This window comes from Melospiza georgiana, chromosome 6 (assembly GCF_028018845.1).
Source record: "Melospiza georgiana isolate bMelGeo1 chromosome 6, bMelGeo1.pri, whole genome shotgun sequence".
Classification (NCBI taxonomy): Eukaryota; Metazoa; Chordata; class Aves; order Passeriformes; family Passerellidae; genus Melospiza; species Melospiza georgiana.
In genome coordinates, this window is record NC_080435.1 from 5,295,164 (window position 1) to 5,313,321 (window position 18,158).

The 18,158-nt window shown below is 47.2% G+C and overlaps 1 protein-coding gene across 4 annotated transcripts in view; it reads right to left on the reverse strand.

The window, feature by feature from the left end:
- MAPKBP1 (mitogen-activated protein kinase binding protein 1) overlaps window positions 1-14,981 on the reverse strand; it is a 101,359-nt gene extending 86,378 nt beyond the window's left edge. For 2 of the 4 annotated variants that reach the window (XM_058025474.1, XM_058025471.1), the window contains exons 1-2: window positions 14,896-14,981; window positions 13,749-14,092 (exon numbers count right to left, since the gene is read on the reverse strand). In XM_058025474.1, coding sequence (XP_057881457.1) covers window positions 13,749-13,865 — 117 coding nt within the window. In that variant the 5' untranslated portion in view covers window positions 13,866-14,092; window positions 14,896-14,981. Of the gene's footprint in view, window positions 1-13,748; window positions 14,093-14,351; window positions 14,536-14,895 lie in introns of those variants that run through there. The other 2 variants (XM_058025473.1, XM_058025472.1) reach the window with 2 other exon arrangements.
- Window positions 14,982-18,158: the final 3,177 nt, after the last annotated feature.

Consider the following 18,158-nt stretch of genomic DNA (forward strand, 5'->3'; position numbering starts at 1 on the left):
ACTAAAACTGGCTGCTCAGTGCTTATCAGTACTTTCTGCTATTTCTACAGAGGTCATTTCCTACATTTCCTTTAGGTGAGATACAAATCTATCAGTGACAGAAAGGACCACAGAAACTGGCACAATCTGCCACATCAGCCAAGCTGACTGAGCAAATACTTGCACTAAACAATCTCAACAAAGAACCAGAAAGCTGTTTTTAAATTGCAAGAGTTATGTTCACAAGCGCTGCCTGGGAGAAGTCCTACACATAGTCCCCGTGGTTCAAAAGATGACAGCAGCATCTCGATGCACCCATGAAACCCCAGATGATGCCACTCCAACATACTGCTCCCTACCACGTGTGACATCATGATGATCAAGGCAGCTCCACAAGTACCCACACTACCTGTTCTAACAGTTTGAGAGGAAAAAGTCCGACAGTTCAAGCAAACTCAGCAACAGTTCTGGAGTCAGAAAAAACTACGATTGTCACAGACCAAACTCTGTGGTGTTGGGCCACCAGGTTGTTGAAACTGAATCCTGGGATTTCTGACAGATGTTTCACCACAAGAGAAAAGAGCCGAGCAATCTTCAAGCAGGAAGCCAATGCTCCAGACCCAAGCACTTATGCTCTTCCCTGAAGGCACGCCATATGGCATTTGTTGTTGCTTTCAGCCACCTTCCACAGCCTTTTCCACTGGAGATAGAGTATCTGGAAAGTCTTCTTGAATCAGCTGTAAGGAAGGGAAGCCCTGGGTCTACCACTTTCTTCTATTTATACCAACAACATTACTGCACCAGTTCAAACATATTTTATATATAGCTCTGTGGCTTATTTCCAGGCAGAAGTAACTCAATGCTGGTGTACATATGTTTAGACCACAGCAATTGGAAACAATGTCCCATAAACTCTGTTAACTGCTGATCCACTGTAACCAGAACAGGCTCTACAACTGCAGAAATACAAACCATGATAGGAAAAAAAAATTAAATTTTATCCCCCCAGAAGCTAAATAAGCCAGTTGCCACCTGCACAGCACTGACAGACCTCCACTGTAGCCCCAACAGATTTATAGCTGTAAGTTTACAGCCAGCTCTTGTCACATCAAGATACAGTGTTTGACTGCCAAGACACCACATGGAGGTGACATGGGTGTGGGCCAGCATAAGGGCAGACATGCAATACACAGAGCATCTGCCAGTATCCACTTGCATTTTGTAAACTTAAGAGTGGACAAACAGAAGATAGTTAGATGTGCACAGCTCTATTTGTAAACCCTGTACTGAAAATGCCAGCAGTGCTACTATATTTTGATGAATCTGACTTGAATCCAGTACCCATAAGCTCACACACTGAAAAGAAACAAGAATGACAAGGGGCAGGAGCCCTGGCCCAACACCTGAAGGCTGTTTACCTCAGCACTGGTTGCAGGGGTCTCAGTGACACTTGCTAGAAAGCTCACAGGTTACTGATGCCAGTGCTGAGCCTAGGCTTTGACACGGCCTCAGGTGAGCCAAGCTGCAAACAGCAGCCCACATGCAAAAAAAGCAAGATGTGATAATTACCATGCCTTTCACCAGACTGTCCCTCTCACAGACTTCAAATACAGCCCTGTCAGTCTTCCCAACACACATAAAAACAACCTTTCATCACATTTTTCTCTGCAACAGCTAAATACTGGGAGGGTGGACAGGGAGGACAGATATGTGATTAACACGTTTTTAAAAAAAGCTTGCTTTTCTTTTGCCTGAACCCAATGGGACTGAGCTTTAAAGAGCAGAAAAGCATAATCAACACTTCACAAGTATCTAAAAAGGCACAGCACCTTTGGTTTTGGGAAGTGGAAAAGTTAATGACCACCATCTCAGGCCTCTGGAGAGACAGGCGTCTCTTCTCCTGGGGTATAAATAACCTAGCTTTATCCTGCATAAACCTGTTTGTAACTTTAGGGATGGAACTGCCCTTCCTGAACATGCCAGGTTAGCATCTTGCTTAGATCAGAGGAGGCTCTGTCACTCTGTCAGAGAGCTTCTAGATGGGGAGAAAAAGGGAAACCAATTTCAGGGGGGAAATAAAAATGGAATTTCTCTGGTCAACTGCTTATTTGGAGGATGTGAAACAGGGAAAGAGAAACAGTCTCTATGTTTCACAGGACTGGTAAGCAACACATTCAGGAAATATGGATTATTGGACAAAGTGCAGCTGTCAAAACATGATGAAGACAACTGCATGATATACATATAAGGCATGCACACAGATACAGTTACGTGCATTAAATGAATCATCCCACAGAGACTCTGATCTTGCAATCAGCCACAGAGACACTTATCTTTACATCCATTGGGTAAAACAAACCACTCACACTCATACTACCTCACTACACAAAGTTAAGCACATGCTGAAGCACCCACAGGAATGGCGCCAGAGTTTGCATTCAGTTTTCTTTCAAACCTTTCAAGGTCATCACAACTCTAAAAACACTACAAAGAGTTGTGTAAGACTGTGTACATTACAGCTGCAACATAATACCACTGTCACTTCATAAGCAGGGGAAAAGATCAGGCTGTAAGTTACAGTACTAACAGGCACACTAAGAAAAGTAATGTACACTGAACCAGAACAGAGAATGGCCTTCGTATTAAACACACGCACACAGAAAAATAGAAACACAATCATACCATCATCCAACCAGGCCTCAGCATTTCAGTACACTCTACAAGGCAAAACCCTGCTTGGCAGCTCTTTACAGTACTTTCCTTTCTGGGGATCTGAGAAAAGCATCCAAATGAAATCACAGTAGAGAGTGGGAGAGCAGGACATGGGACAAAACACAGGCAGCAGACCTGGAAGTAAATTCTTCTTCCAGAAAGATGGCTGCAATGCACAGGCAGCATTCCCTTTGCTGTCCAGAGACAAGACCCTCTCCCCAGCAAGGGAAACCACCCACTTTGACATTCTATGATGGATTTTGTTTCTAAGCACTTCTTTCTGTCCTAACTGCTTCTGCAGCTACAGAGATCACTGATGATTTATAGTTCTGCCATCTCTTCAGTATGAGAGCTCCTCAACTCAATTAATCCCAAATGCTACACAAATATGTTTCAGGCCCCCAACTCCCCTCCCCACAACCCAGGGCAGGAATACCAGCTCATCTCTGTCTGGACAGTTATAGTACTCTGCACAGCCTCCTCCTCTCCTCAGCCAGGGCTGCCGGCTAAGGAGGGCCGGGTTGCTCTTCCCAGAACAACAGGCCCTAAGTGCCAGAAAAAAACTAGGAGCAGAAAGAAAGAGATTATTTTGCTTGCCAACAAACCTTTAGGCAGTAGGTGATGAGTGTTCCCAATTGTTTTAAACCTCTGGAAAATACTGACAGCAAAACTAAATGCCTTATTGCAACAAGCACTCTTCTTTTCCCAGGGTAACAGCATATGAATGTCCACAGCAAGCAGTATTTCTCAACCCCTGGTAACCTCAGAGGTCCCCAGGTGCCCTGTAAAACACTTCTCTTTCACCAGAGGCAGATTTTTCCCAACAAATGAGACAATTCAGTTTCCCTGGCAGAAATGCAAAGCCAGAAGCTGCCCAGTGCACCATATCCCCTACCATGGAGGGCAACCTGGCGGCCTTTCCCAGCCTTGCTGGTCAGCCTAGAACTTTGGTCACCAGAGTTACACCATGAAGGTCCAGGCACTGTCTGGAACAACACAGACTTTGAGCATATTATAGAGGGTTATTATATTATAGACTGGGAGCTTGGCTGTCTCCTTTTCCCAAACGTATGTTTAAACTAAGCTTTGCAGGCTTACCAAGGGCCACAGGCCCCAGGCAGTGCAGGGCTCTCCCCAGGCACCAGATACCCACAGAGCCATAGGCTGGGTCAGAGTGCCCCTTCCCAAGCACACCACACATGTCCACAGCCACGGAGGCTGCAGCACCTGGAAGAAGCCAGGGCAGAAGCCATGAAACTGCCAGCAGGCAGGCAGACCAGGCCATGCAATTGTGGCCTGGGTGCTGCATGGCCCACTGGCTCTCACCCCAGCTCCAGCAGGCCATGTAGAAATTCACTAATCAGCCCCTTGGCCATTTTATTAACAGCTGTGTTTACACACTGACACTCTGGGCAGAGATGTTCATTCCAAGGGCCTGGAGCAGCTTCAACACACAGCAGAGATAGTCCAGGCATTGCACCTTCTCCCCCAGCACCACACTCATTTTTCCATTGATGGCTCCATCAGAAAAGTATTTTTTGCAGGTCTCAGACATAAAAAAGCTTATTTGCAGCTTGCTACACAAAATGGGCTGAGAACTTCACAAAGCGAGTGTCCATAACTCACTCACCACAACAGTGATGCAGGAGACCTGTTCTCTCAGAAGTTACAGCCAAAGCAGGCAGTGGCAAGGAAGCTGAAGGAAGCTGCTTCTCACCCAGAGCACCTCACCCTCATCCTCCCCCAGCAGCAGTTATTCACGCTGCTGATTGCGTGTTAATACATCTCAACAGCTTAGCTCGGCAAGCCTGCAGAGACAGGCAGCACAAACCACGGATTATCAGGGAGGAGGATTATCTTCCTGCTGCAGAGGACAGTAGAATCCCAATTCCAGCCTCAAAAGCTGCTCAGGCTTCTAGAAACAGCTACGTTCATTGAGGCCTACCACAGACTCAGAAATATTTTTCATGCATTTCATTAAGAACACTTTCTGTCACCTTGTATCCATTGCACTCAACCACCACTCCCATAGCAGAGTTTGGGGCACACACTGGCCAAACACTCTCCAGCCAGCCCTCATAGTTTGGAAAGGTACACAGAACCATATCTAAAGCCTATCTGGCCATGATTCAGTCCAAGAAAACTAGATAAGCTGGGACAAGATGGGCTTAAGCAAAAAAAGCAGATCCCAAATTTGTCAGTTCCAGTTTACAGTCAGAAATGCTTTTGGACCCAGCTGCTCAAGAAGGATGATAGCCCCAAAGCAGGTTTGAAACAACTGTGCTCAGAACCACTACATCTAGTTCAACACTGGGAGATAAGCCAAACACAAGGAGTTATGCAGCTGTTTTAAAGCCCTGGACACTGGGACACTTTGCAGAAAGTGGACAAGTATCCCTGTCTGTTTTACACTGAGGGAAAGAAGAGGCTCAAAGACAGTCTGTAGAGCAGAGCACAGAACCCAAAAACTTTAACTTCATTTCAAAAGAAAATTACAGAGCTCTATTTCAAGGTTCACTCTACCTTTATATAATTCAGCAGCAAAGAAACACTGGTTAAGAGCATGAAAAACATCAGTCTTAGCCCACACGAAGCTCTTGAAGAAAAGACTAGTATTGATGAAACATAACTGGCAGAAAGAAGTCCTTTCACTCATATAGCCTGTTTCTCTGTGGGACAGGATCATTCAACAGACTCTTTTGATGCTGTGTTACCATAAAGACAGCTTGGTTTTGGATCTCAGCTTGCTAATTCTTTCTAGCACAGGCAAGTGCTTAACCAAGTACACCCTGACACTCATGCTCCCTCAAGATACCTCTGACACCATCCCTATCCCCCTCATGGTTCCAGTCACACCATGGCCATGGCCAAAGCACAGAGCACAGCGAGTTCTGAACACCAAGACCTGCCACCAAATAAGTAGGCAGGTCTTGCAGACACTTCTTTCACCCTCAGTCTTATTCAATGTTTCAGGAGCATCTCCAGCATCTAGATTGCATTAGGGACTGTGCAACGAGCTCAGGCTCCTTTGGTGCAAAGACTGGCCTGAGCAATGGTGCTATTTTTTTGTAAATGAAAGCGTCCCTAGTACAAACAAGACTTCAAAGGCAAGCAGCCCCTTATGTGCTACTCAAAGGTGAGCAGCCAATTTCAAAGCCCTTGGGAGACCTCAAAGGCTACCACTCTGAGCACAGGAGAGGTAGCTAACACTTCAATACTGGCACTTCAAACACCTGCCCGTGCTGGGCCTGTCTGTCAATAGGGAAGGGTTTCTGCAGAGGCAGCACTGCTTTTCACAGTGTCTACCTGGGAGAAAAAACAGGAGCAGAAAGCTTTACAACTCTATATCCTTGAATCCATGGGCAAACTGTCTTTTAGTTGTTTTCCCCTTTCAGAAACTCCTTGATCTACCTGCTCTCAAGACATTTGTTTAATGTTATGACTCTCTACTATGATGCAACCTCAGATAATGTACCTTTTTCCTGAGAAAAGTGTCTCTCAAGTCCATGATGGGGGAAATTTCAGGCTAATTGTGCAAAGTGTCAGGAAGATGCAGAAATTAAAGAAGCATCACTGTAAGGAAGGAATGGCATTGTTAAAACTTCATTGGGTAAGAAATCTCATATTAGTTGTTATATCACATTAGCTATCTTGACCAACTATGAATTTTAATACTGTATTTGAGAGAACAAGCAGGTCTGACTTTTATTGCTATTGACTTGGAAACTCTGAATACACCAGCAGTTCATAGTCCTCTACAGTACTATTTTCAATCAGTTTCCTCACAGTAACTAACAACAGTACTGGTCTCCCGGGACACTAGCAAATTTACAAGGCTTACTGGGGTTTCCACAGCTCTAATTCTTATGGTGCTTAATCTGCTTGAGCTTGTTGGAAAGTCATCATCATTAGAGCTACTAAAATCATTAGTGACAATAGAACCAAGTCAGCATCTACAACAGCACAGTTTGTGGACTTTAGAGCAAATAATCTTAAATGAACACAAGTCCCCCTCACATGGGAGAGATGAGAAACATCCCTGGTAATCTCCAAGAGGTTGGGCTTTGTCACTAAGGCTAGGACTTGGCCTTAGAGGATCAAGATTCAGTTTCTAGGTCTGCCTCAGACTTCCTGTGGGAGTTTGGAACCATATCTGTATAGAAAAAGCATGTCCCATTCCTTCCATTCCTTTAGTTTTTTAAACCTGAAGCTCCTCTGGTCTGGGTCTACTTTATCCTGTCTGTCCAGTGCTCATCAAAGCAAGGTTGAGAGATGGGATGCTCCTGCAGTCTATGGTCATACAGATACTAGCAACGAGTCACATTTGCATTGATAATTTTGAATACAGATCACACAGCACAGCTGATTACAACAGCTGCAGGCCTCAGTTGCATTTTCCTTGCACAACACACAAACATGCTCAGGGCAAGGATAAGCAGCCCTGTGGTGAACGGAAATAGCAGGAGGGTTTTCCAAATTGCAGTAGCCACCCTTTGGTGCGTACAGCCTCAGCAGAGCCTGCAGGGTTTCAGGCACAGGGACCAGCCCACATCTGGAGCTGGGAACCAGAGCAGCAAGCGTGCCACAACCCTGCTGTGCACATACCAGAGCCCTCAGAAACTTCCAGCTATGCGGAGGCAGGTATGTCAGGCACAAACACAAGCCTGAAGTAACTGAAACTGGGCTTGGTGATAGTTAATTATTCAGTCCTTAGCTGGGATCACTCAGCATTAATGTCAGGGCTAAGCACTGTTTGAGTGCCATGTACGCACCATTCCTGGCACCGAACATCAAAACCTTCGAAAAAAGCCAAAGAGTAGCTAGTATCTGTTGTTTGCTTTCACTCACAAAGAAAACTGAACCAAGGCTAATCAAGCAACTTCTCCCCAGGACCTGATCAACAGGAAACAAAATATCTACTTCAATTTTCCAGGCCATCAAAATGCTGACCACCACTTTCTCAGCCAAAAATGGAGGTGGTGCCCTGTAGTTACTTTCCACTAGACACAGAGGACAGTAAAATAATATACAAGTCATTTCACAGGTGCTTACAGATCACTGATGATGGAAAATCAAATATTGGCCCAGCCTGGTCAGACTCCCAACCAACACTTCAATTGCTCTGCCCTTCTGAAACACATGAGGTGATACACCACAGGGAGAGCTAAGCATGCAGCTAGTGAAACAGATGGTACACTCTAAAGGAGGTCTCTTTCCACTGTGTCAGAGGATGCCTTTCTCCACCAGCCCCCTCAGCATCACAGTGAACAACAGCTCTGACTAGCAAGCAGCAAATGTACCACCTGCAACATCTCTTAACAGCCTGATCTCTGCCATCTTACTATCCCAGCCAGGTCTTTGGCAAACCCTACACGCTTCACAGCCCGTGGACAAAGGGGGGATTCTGTACACAGCTCATCCAGCACAGCAGGGACAGCAGTGTGAAACCTGCTTATGAGCCTCCCCAGCCAGGTTAGCCAAGTCCTGTGTGCCCTCTCAGAGGGCCCAGCTCATCTGAAGGAGATGAAGAACAACACTCAAGGCAGGACCACAGCAGCTCTGAAAGGTTATCCAGGTAGGCAGTCTATGACCATCCACAGGAAGCAAGAACTATTAAAACCTCTGAGGCAGATGACCTGGTTTGTGTTATTCATGCTGACTTCACCCCAGCACCTCATCATGCTCCTCCTGCCATGGAGATGTTTTCCTGCTGTCTTTCACAGTCAAGACAGCACGTGACTTAGGGGTGGCTAGAAGAATGGATGTTGCCAGCAATCTTGCTTCAAGATTGGCAAAAAGTATCACAGTGTTTTAAGCATACAACTGCAGGCTATAAGACCAAATATGTTGATTTTTTTTATATCCATTATACTTCAATACCCAAAGTCAACTGGCACTGTAGTTCACCAGCAGAAAAACTCTGGCTTTGATATGCTCTGTGAATGTAAGTCACATTTAATACTCATGTTTATACCAAGGGAGCTAGCCAGATCAGCCTGTATTTTCAAGACAAGGCATCTCATTCACAGATTGAAGACTGGAACAAGAAAATGCTGTGTGTTAAACTATTCACAAACACAGAGGCACCCTGAGCACCACATATCCAGAGGTAGAATAGGGAGGACCAGAGCAGGGAACCAAGCAGGGAAGCATTCAAGCCCTGAGCTATGACACTCTCACCTGTTCCACAGACTATCTACAGATACAGACATGCCACTGAAATGCAGGTCTGGCTATGGAGAACCCAACCAGCCTTTGTCCTGTGCTTTAAGGGACACTGTTATAAGCCTGACCAGAGACAGACATGAAATCCCTTCCATGTCTGAACAGCAGGCCCTAAGCTTTTGAAGCAATTGGCTGCATTTAGACTGAGCAGTGCAGAGCTGTGAGAGAGATCCCCAACTACCACCTGGGGTCAATATTCATGGATGCTGAAGCAGAACAGGCACAGTAGCAGACATCCAGATCAAGGTTACAGGCATTCCCTCAGCTGTGCCCCTGGCTGCACTGGTCCCAGAGATGGGCTGAGCACTGCTCAGACTGCAGTGGAATGAAAAGCATGAATGGGGCAATACTGCACTGACTAGCTCCTCAAAAGTGCCATCATTTTGCAGAAGACCCTTCCAAACCCTGCCAAAAGAAAAGCAGACAGGCTGCTCCCTATCTCACCCTCACAGTCAGGCTGCTCAGCCCTGCATCCAGCCCCCTGGGAACCCAGCAGGTTCTGCTGCTGCAGGACCAAGTTCCCAAAGACTTACAAAGAATCCCACTCTGCAGCAAGCCTCATCTGCACCTGAAGTGATTTAATAAGAGGTGATGATTTTTTGGTGCATTTATATCAGTGAACTAAACTTGTCTGGTTTCTGGTTCTGTTACAGTTCAGGTTCAGCAGTTCTCAGCTGATCCAGTTAAGACCAGCAGTGGTCTGACACGATTCATGCTGGAAGCCACAATATTTTCAAACAAAAAGGATGGTGTGCTGAAGGCAGGAAGTTACAGTCAGGCCAGAAACATGACTCCAGTCTCCTGTGTCCAGGACAGCCTGTGGTCCCTGCTGAGATCTCAGGGGATTAAGAAGCTGGAGAACTTTGTTGGGAATGATAAGACATGAGGGGTCTGAAGCTTCCATGGATTTGTTTTCCTCTTAAATCTGTGCAAGCTCACTGGCAGGACACAGAATTACACAGAAGTACTTGTTTCTACTGGCTGGCAGTAAGAACAGACCGTGCCTCACCAAAGGAGGACAGGAAACCCTGTCCCACTAGGAGCAACTTAGTCAGGGCTCATTTTCAGAACTAAAGCTCTCAAGAAGCATTTGCAGAGCCACCCAGTCCAACTCAGCATCAGGGGGCAGGAACAGGCACTCCAGCTGCACATGTTTGCATGCCACTTGGAGAGGGGAGAGACCACAACACAACAGCTCTCTGCTGAATGACTTCCTGCTGAGGAATTCAGGTTTTAGTCAAAGCACTCTTTTAAACAGACAACTTGAAATATTTCTGGCTTAGAAAAAACAGCAGAGATCAAAGACAACAGCAGCAAATTCCAAATGTGTTTCTTTGATTCACTGGCTTCCTGTTTCAGGGAAAGCCTGTAGCAGGTTTTGTAGCAATTTGTTTTTACATTGACATTCGCGATCTGATTTGACTAAGGATACCCGCACACACCCTCCCCCCTGAAACAGGCACTGCTACATCGGTTAAAAAGAGGTTCATATTTACAAGTGTAGAGCTCAACAATACAAACAACCCCTGCAGGAACTGTACTTGCTTAGGTACATTACTTCTGTGAGCAGGGTGATGGGTCAGGCCTGAGCTTCCCCTCTGTCCTGATGGTGCTGCTCTGCAGGGTGATTCAAAGGCACTTAGCGCCCAGCTTTTAACCCCGAGTCTCTACTGGAATCACAAGCACGGTGACCAGATGCACGGCTGGATTTCTGGCAGGGCTAGTAATCCTCTAGAAATTGAATGCAGGCCAATCAACTTATCTGAGGAAATTTTAGCTTCCAACCGCCACACCAATACATTACAAATCCCAACAGTCAACAAGCCTTAGACTTAAGTCACAGTACCCTAGGTCTATATTGGTTCAACACAAAAAGTAGAGATATGGAGAGCACAGCAAAAGTGGATTCAAGCACAGCAAAAGTGGATCCCCATGAACATGAGAAGACACACACAAAAAAAGAAGTCTAACCACAAAACTAGTCAGGCAGCAACAAAAATCAGGACTCCCACTAAACAAAAGATGTTTTCAAAAAGCAGTAACAAAACCAAACACTATATCCCATTTGTCAACAAGCTTTACTTAGAGCTCCCATTCGTCCTCCCAATTTCCTTTTTTTAAATGTCCATGATTATCTATTGGCTCCCTAGTTTTACTTCTATAGAGATCTCCTGGAGCTCTACAGCAATACCATGCATTAATCACAGCAAGATTAGTCCTAGTCAAAGTCACAAAACAAGTTCTCTCTTGTACAGATCCCAAGTAACAACACTGCATGTCCTGCACAGCCATCATGCAAAATATCTCTCCTTACCCACACTCCCCCTTCCACAGCAATGCACAAACAGGTCTCTGCAGAGCCAGCCTCCCACAGACTGCCCACGGCCAGCCCAGCAGTACACGGCTGCTTCACTGAAAGGAGGCAATTTCACAGGCCTTCCCTTCAGCATGACAAACTGCCCGAGGGCTCTGGCCCTAACCACTGAGACAGCCTGGCAAGCCTCACACACCCAAAGGGTTCTTTAGGAAAGAGCTGGGACACTTCCCACTGGAGGGGAAAAAACCCAAACCACCACAGTTCATGGAAGTTTAAGCAGTGCCACCCAGGGTGCTTGTCCACCTTAAATAGAGCACGTGGCTGCAATAAAATGTTGAGGCACTCAGACAGCTGTTGAGGGCTGGGTCTTCATCTACATCTGCATATGCAAAACACAATATCATCTTCCAGGAATTAATTTAGGGCAACAGTCCATCCAGCTCCATCCTATGTAACCAAGCAGCATCCAGCTGTGATGACCAACTTCATTAACCCTTCCATGCTTACACCTGACCAGTTTCATACAGCTCTCAGAGCAGTTATTTCTCATAAAGTCCAAGAGACAAAGATGCCTCAAAGACTCCTTCCTGCCGGTCAGAAAAGATCCCTCAGGAATGATGTATATGATGGTCACCATTAGTCCTGAGGTTTTTACACACACCAAATAGCAGACTGAAAGCTGTTTCTGCTATTTTAGAAAAACAGAACTGCTTCTCACCTTGGAAAGCAGAGGAGCACACATGTAGCAGAGGGGGTGTCTCCACAGATACCCAACACCTGTAAGATCTTTGATAAAGGGCCCACTCCCTTTCACCTTGGCTCCTCCAGCTGGCCCACCAATGGCAGACCCTAACTCACCTGAGCTAATTCAGAGCAGACCACTTCAGGAAACCAACACCTGCACCTAACTCCTCGTAATGCCAAACTGATTCTGCCAGCCAAACTCATTCTACCAGCAAACTCCCCATCAGTTCCTTTGCACCTCACTGATTAACGGCTCTCGCTAATAAGATAGACAAAATCCAACCCTGAAACCCAAATTTGATGGTGCAGAATGAATTCATGATATCCCTCCCCAGGGGTTCATACAGCCCTGGCTGCATACTACGAGACAGCATGAAAGATAAAATGGAGCTCTCCCAAAAGACAAATGTAAGGAAAGCAAAATGAAACAAGTACCAGGGTATGTAGCAGCAGGTCCCAGCCCTGAACAGAAGTGTGCAGACCACAGAGCCAAAATCAAATGCCCACCATATGTGAAGGTACAAGTGGCTTTTGTGTCTTCCAGTAGAAGTCACTGCAGAATACAGACCAACAAACACCAACAAAGCACATTTCACCAGCAGTCCACAGACTGCATGAAATGTACATACATGCACATGCACACACTGAGGTCAGGCACAAGAACCAAGGACTTTCCCCTAGACAACTTTGAGGAAGCCAGGCAGGTTTTTCTCTTGCTTGGCAAGAGAAGAATACTGTGTTCCTTGATATTAAAGAGCCATCTAAGGGAAACTCTGACCTGAACCAGAGTTCTGAGAACAGGATGTCATGCTGGGGAAAGACCATTTTTAGACACAGTGTCATTTATTTCCCCTGAAATTTTAGATACACTCTTTGTTTCAAGAGAGACATTTTGAAACATTACTGTTTTGAGCCAATGAATACACTTTTCAGACATGTATTACAAGCATTTCTTATTTATTAGCAAGTCTTCACAAAAGGGGAGGGATTAAGTTTTCTATTTATGGAGACAGAGAGCTACACAAAGGCTGAGTGATTTGCCCAGGGTTACAGGTGAATCAATGGTAGGGACAGAACAAGGTGCCCTGACTCAGAGGCACCTGCTGTCAGCAATGCCACCCAGCTCTTGCACTCCCTGAAGCAGGCTTAAGTCATCCTCTCCTCATGACACCAGTCAATTCCTAGTCAGTGAGTGCCTGTCAGGAATTCTCCAAAACACCAAGAAGAATGATGGATTTTAAGAACCAATTATACCCAACAGAAGATAACCCCAAGGAAAGGAGGTCTGAGGCATACAGAAGAAAGCAAATCCCAATCTGTAGAACACAGATGCTATCTGAACAGATACCTCCAAGACATGTTTCACATCTTTCATATCATCCTTCCCTTCCCCACATGCTCACAGAACTCTCCTTTGCAGGGTGAGAGCAATTGCCTACACACAAGAGGTGTTTCTGTATCCTCAGCTCCCAGCTGGTAACATGGAGGAAGAGGCAGCACTGCATTCCTCCTGTCAGTCATCTGTAACAACTCCACACACCACCGTGTGGGAAATCCCAAAAGCTTTCTGATACAGACTGGGTTCATATCACACAAGCAAAAAGAATAATTCAAAAGAGGGACACAAGCTTCAGGAAGGATCAGTCACAGATCAGTTAGTTCCTCTGCATCACTCTACAGTTATACCAAGTCTCCCAAAGCAGCATCACCAGTACAGATGGAAACTTATGCAACAAAGTTAAAGCACACTGCTGCACCACACAGCACTCACCTTGCTGCCTATATCTTCTCGCTTGTTCCCAGGCTTGCTTCTCCTCAGCTTAATGGAAGGGGAGCGAAGCAGATTTTTGATGCGACTCGTTATCGTCGACCCTTCGACTGACATCATCTCCAGGTGCCACGGAGGTGTTCACCCCACACACAGGCTGTGCCTGGGGAACGAGCCCAGGTTTGAGGCAGAAACACCGATGGGCTCAGCTTGGCTCCCACGCATTCACATATCTCTCGGCAATTCTGCTCGGGAACTCCACTCCTGTTACACTGCAAAGCTATTCACAGAGCCTGGCAGACTTTCCTTTTGCAGATTCCAGAGGATCAAATCAGCAGCAATCTAAACTGAAAGATGCACCGTGAGTCAATACGATATTCACAGTAAATTGAATTCTAGCCTCATTCTTTGCAAGAAATATGAACGCAAGCGCTTACAGGGATGGAGGCAGCATTACTATTTTCAGAGGTTTCCACACAAATTATCATCCATTTAGTATCAATTAACACATCTACACCAATTCCCAAATCCAAAATTTATATTTTGCATTTCAATATCATCTTATGAAAAAGACAAAAATTCCCACCCCTTGCTTTAGCTCCTTACATGTCCATTCCACCTTATGCTTCACAGCCTGGAAAGCACAATGCTGTACTTGACTATTAAACACCGAGTCGCAGAAAAACCTCCAGAATACACACGGGGGAGTTTTTAACTCTCACAAATCTATCTCTGCTTTAAGCCCACACAATTACATAGTGTGTGATAGCAGATAATAAAGGCACTTGATGTTTCCACGTCCCCCCACCCCTATTTATAAAGTGAACCAAGGAGGCACTATAGCTGCTGCCAAGGATTACAGACCCCCGGCCAACACCTCCACCTTTCCCGAAGTAGAAGGTGGTGGCGGGAGGAGAGAGGGATGCAGTCAGAGTCTGCAGTGAATGATCCTCCCGGCTTCTGTGCAGAATGGGGGCGGGGGGAAGAAAGAGAGAGACAGAGAGAAGGGGAGACAGAAGCGCGGGGAGGAAGAGAGAAGTCCAAGCCAGCGCAGCCGGCAGCCTCCTCCCTGCGGCGGCAGCACTGCGGGTCAGGGGCTGCGCCTCCTCCCCCCGCCCCAGCGCGCCCCGCCGCGTTGAACGTCTCCTACCTGGCGCCCAGGAACGGCGATCCCGGCGCCCGCGGTGCCCCGCAGCGCCTGCCCATGCAGCCGGCCTGCCCCGAGGAGGGGCCGCGGCGCGGGCCGCCCCCGCGGGCGGGGCGGGGGCCGTCCCCTGGGCGGCGGCGGCAGGGAGGGGGCGGCAGCGAGGGGGCGGCTCCGCAGTGCCAGGTGCGGGCCAGGCGCCGGGGCCAGGCCGGGACCCGCCCGCCGAGCCCGCCAGCACAGGGGAGCGCCGCCCGTTCGCCCGCCCCGGCCCCGGCCCCGGCCCCGGCCCGGCCGCGCTACGGCGGCTCGCGCGGGCCAAACCGCGGCCCCGGGGCGGCGGAGGGAGACGGGCGGCGCTGGCGGAGGGATCGCGGCGCGGCGGCCGTGCCGGGGCTCTGTGGAGGGAGCCTGTGTTGGGCCGGGTCCGGGGAGCCGCCGGCGCTGGTCGGGCTCAGTCACGCTCAAATGGGGATCCGAGGGCGCGTCTCCCCCCCAAGGGCCAAGCGAGACCCGGGGGAAGGTCAAAGGCACGTTCGAGGCCCGCCCTACCATGTCCGCCGCCCCTCAGCACCCATGGCTGCGCCCTCCACCTCCACCGTGCCCTGTCACCTTGTCACCCTGTCCATCTTTTCCTGATTGAACCTGTTACTGTAGTGTCTCCGGCAGAAATGGAATACGGGTTAGCTTAACATCCAAACTTAATATGGCAGTTCCCAAAAATAACCAAACTACACTTGCCAACAACAGTTAAGCAAATATGGAGCATCCCTTGAACAACAACACCAGAAATCTGGAAAATTGGCCCATACATAATACAAGAGGTAGGACAACAGCCGATGTCATGTAACCCATCTTGGTCTCTCAAACGGGTTGAATTGTTGGTGTGAGTTAGTGTGTCTGCAATTCAACTGCACTGTTTGCCAATCCTCTGACTGGAGTTGTTTCTTTTGAACAAAAGCATTTACAAATTTTGGGTGCTTCCTCCCCCTTCAGAGTGGGTCGGCACACCATGCCTGGGGTGTTGCTGTCGCTGGCGGTGTCACAGTGACCTGACTGCCCCACACACCTGCCTGGCCCTTCCTGGCTGGTCACCACATCCTGCCTGTGCCACAATAGGAGCCTCCTGGGGAAGGGGACCGTGAGACCTTGTCACCCTGCTGCTCTGGGGTGGGAGAGGGGACAGAGAATGTCACCTTGTGCCCCTATAGTGTGGGACAGCTGACACTTCACATCTGGTGTGTGGATCTTTTACCAGGGCTAGGATGTTCACAGAGGTGGTGTGGAGGCTGCTGGCAAAGGCACACCCATGAGCACCTGAGCTGGGTATTCCTGGATGACCATGGGAGCCCACAACCACACAATGGCATGGCAGGGCCCCACTGGATAGGTTCCCTATTACCGCGCCTGAGTGGGTCACAGCTGGTGAGAGAGAGACGGTGAATCTTGTTTCTTGAGCAGAAGGCTGATTTATTAAGATATTATATATAATACATTAAGACTATACTAAATAGAACATAGAGAGAGGTTTGCAGAGCTGCTAGGCCAGGCTAGAATAGATAGAAAAGAATCTACAACAAAGTTGTGTTCAAGGACTCAGTCCCCTAGCTTGCACTGGTGATTGGCCCTTAATTATAAACATAGGAAATGAGCCAATCAAGGTGTCCCTGTTGCATTCCCCAGCAGCTGATAATAATTGTTTACCTTGTCTTCTGAAGCCTCTGGCCTCCAGAAGATGCAGAAATCCGAAAGAAAGGATTTCTGTGGAGAAATGTCTGCGACAGTTCCCAACTATGAAGAAGTCCTGGAGTTCCTTCTCCCCTCGGCTCTTCAAAGTTTTTGTTAGGAGTCTGGCAGCCCACTGGCACATCAAGACACCCCATAGAGTCAAAAATTTGGACACTTGTGTGCTGGCTCCTAGTAGGTGAGAGCCTAGAAGCAAATACACAATACAGATCAGGCCAGCAAGAGGATTTTGCCCTGGAGCTGTCTAATACCCATTCCCCAAGGAAGAGATCAGGAGCCACTATGCTAATTCCTTTGCTTCCCAAGGGGGAAGAGAGACAGCTGCCCTACCATGCCATGGCAGCTATTAACCACATGAGAAGAGGTGGGGAGGCAGATCTCACAAGCCAGCAAGCCTGAATTGCTGTCAGAAGGCATACCTTTAGGATGCAGCTCTGTCTTTCAGCCCAAAGACATTGCATGTACCAACAGAACCCTAAAGGGGGGAAGGAAACCAGCCTTTCATAGCATGGGAAAGTCCTGCTAGCTCCCTCTTCCTTAACATGCCCTGTCATTTACTGCATTTTTCCCACATCCTTGGAGTATCTTTCTGGCTCCCTGTTGCCTGCTGTGGGTGACCTACTCCCTTTCTTTGGTGACTGTCCCGGCTTCAGTCACTAACTCAAACACAGACTATTCATAGCAACTGGAGAGGATCTTTCCAAAAATACAGGCCATGAAAATTTGCTGAAGTTCAGGCAGAGATTTACAATGACAAATGATCCACATGGGCTATGGTCTTCCCCGTGGTCGCCAGCACACTGCCAGCATCACAGCTTGTGACTGTGTGAACCTGCGCCACTGGAATTTCAGGAAAAGTTTGTTTGCATTCCAGGTGGGATTCTGAGCAGGCACAAGGGCTTGCAGGACTAGGATCTTAAGGTTTATCTGGTCAGAAACCTGCATAAATTGATGAAAACACCCATAGGGCATACTGCTAATCTCTATCAGTAACTTGCAGGAAGTGAATTTAAAATGTCAGTGTCTAACCTTTGATAGCTTTTGTTTTGATACATGTGCCAAGGAGAAATCCATGCTTGTTGCTGTGTGAAAATGTCATAAGTTTCTGGGAACTATGGCTTTTCAAAAGATATCAAATTTTGTGGGATTTACAACAAAATTGCAAGAGTTGGTAACATTGCAATTGTTTTTAAAATGAAAGTAATTGATGTCCATGGAGCTAAGAGTGTATATATAGAATCATGGAATCGTATGGGTGTCTTAGCTTTCAGCCCCAGACATAGTCTACAACTGAGAGGTGGCACATAAAAAAAATATTCTTTTAGAAAATGTGAATGTTGTCCATTCCTACCAAACCTCTTGTCCTATTGCTCAACAACAGTGTCTTTATGCTAAGGGTGAGGAGAAACTCGTGAAGGAAACCAGGCCTGCTGTTGCAGCAAAAATAAAATCCCTCTTGTAGGAAGATTTACACATGTGGTTAGCTTAATCCAGGCTATCAGTTCTAGTGAGTGGAACTACTC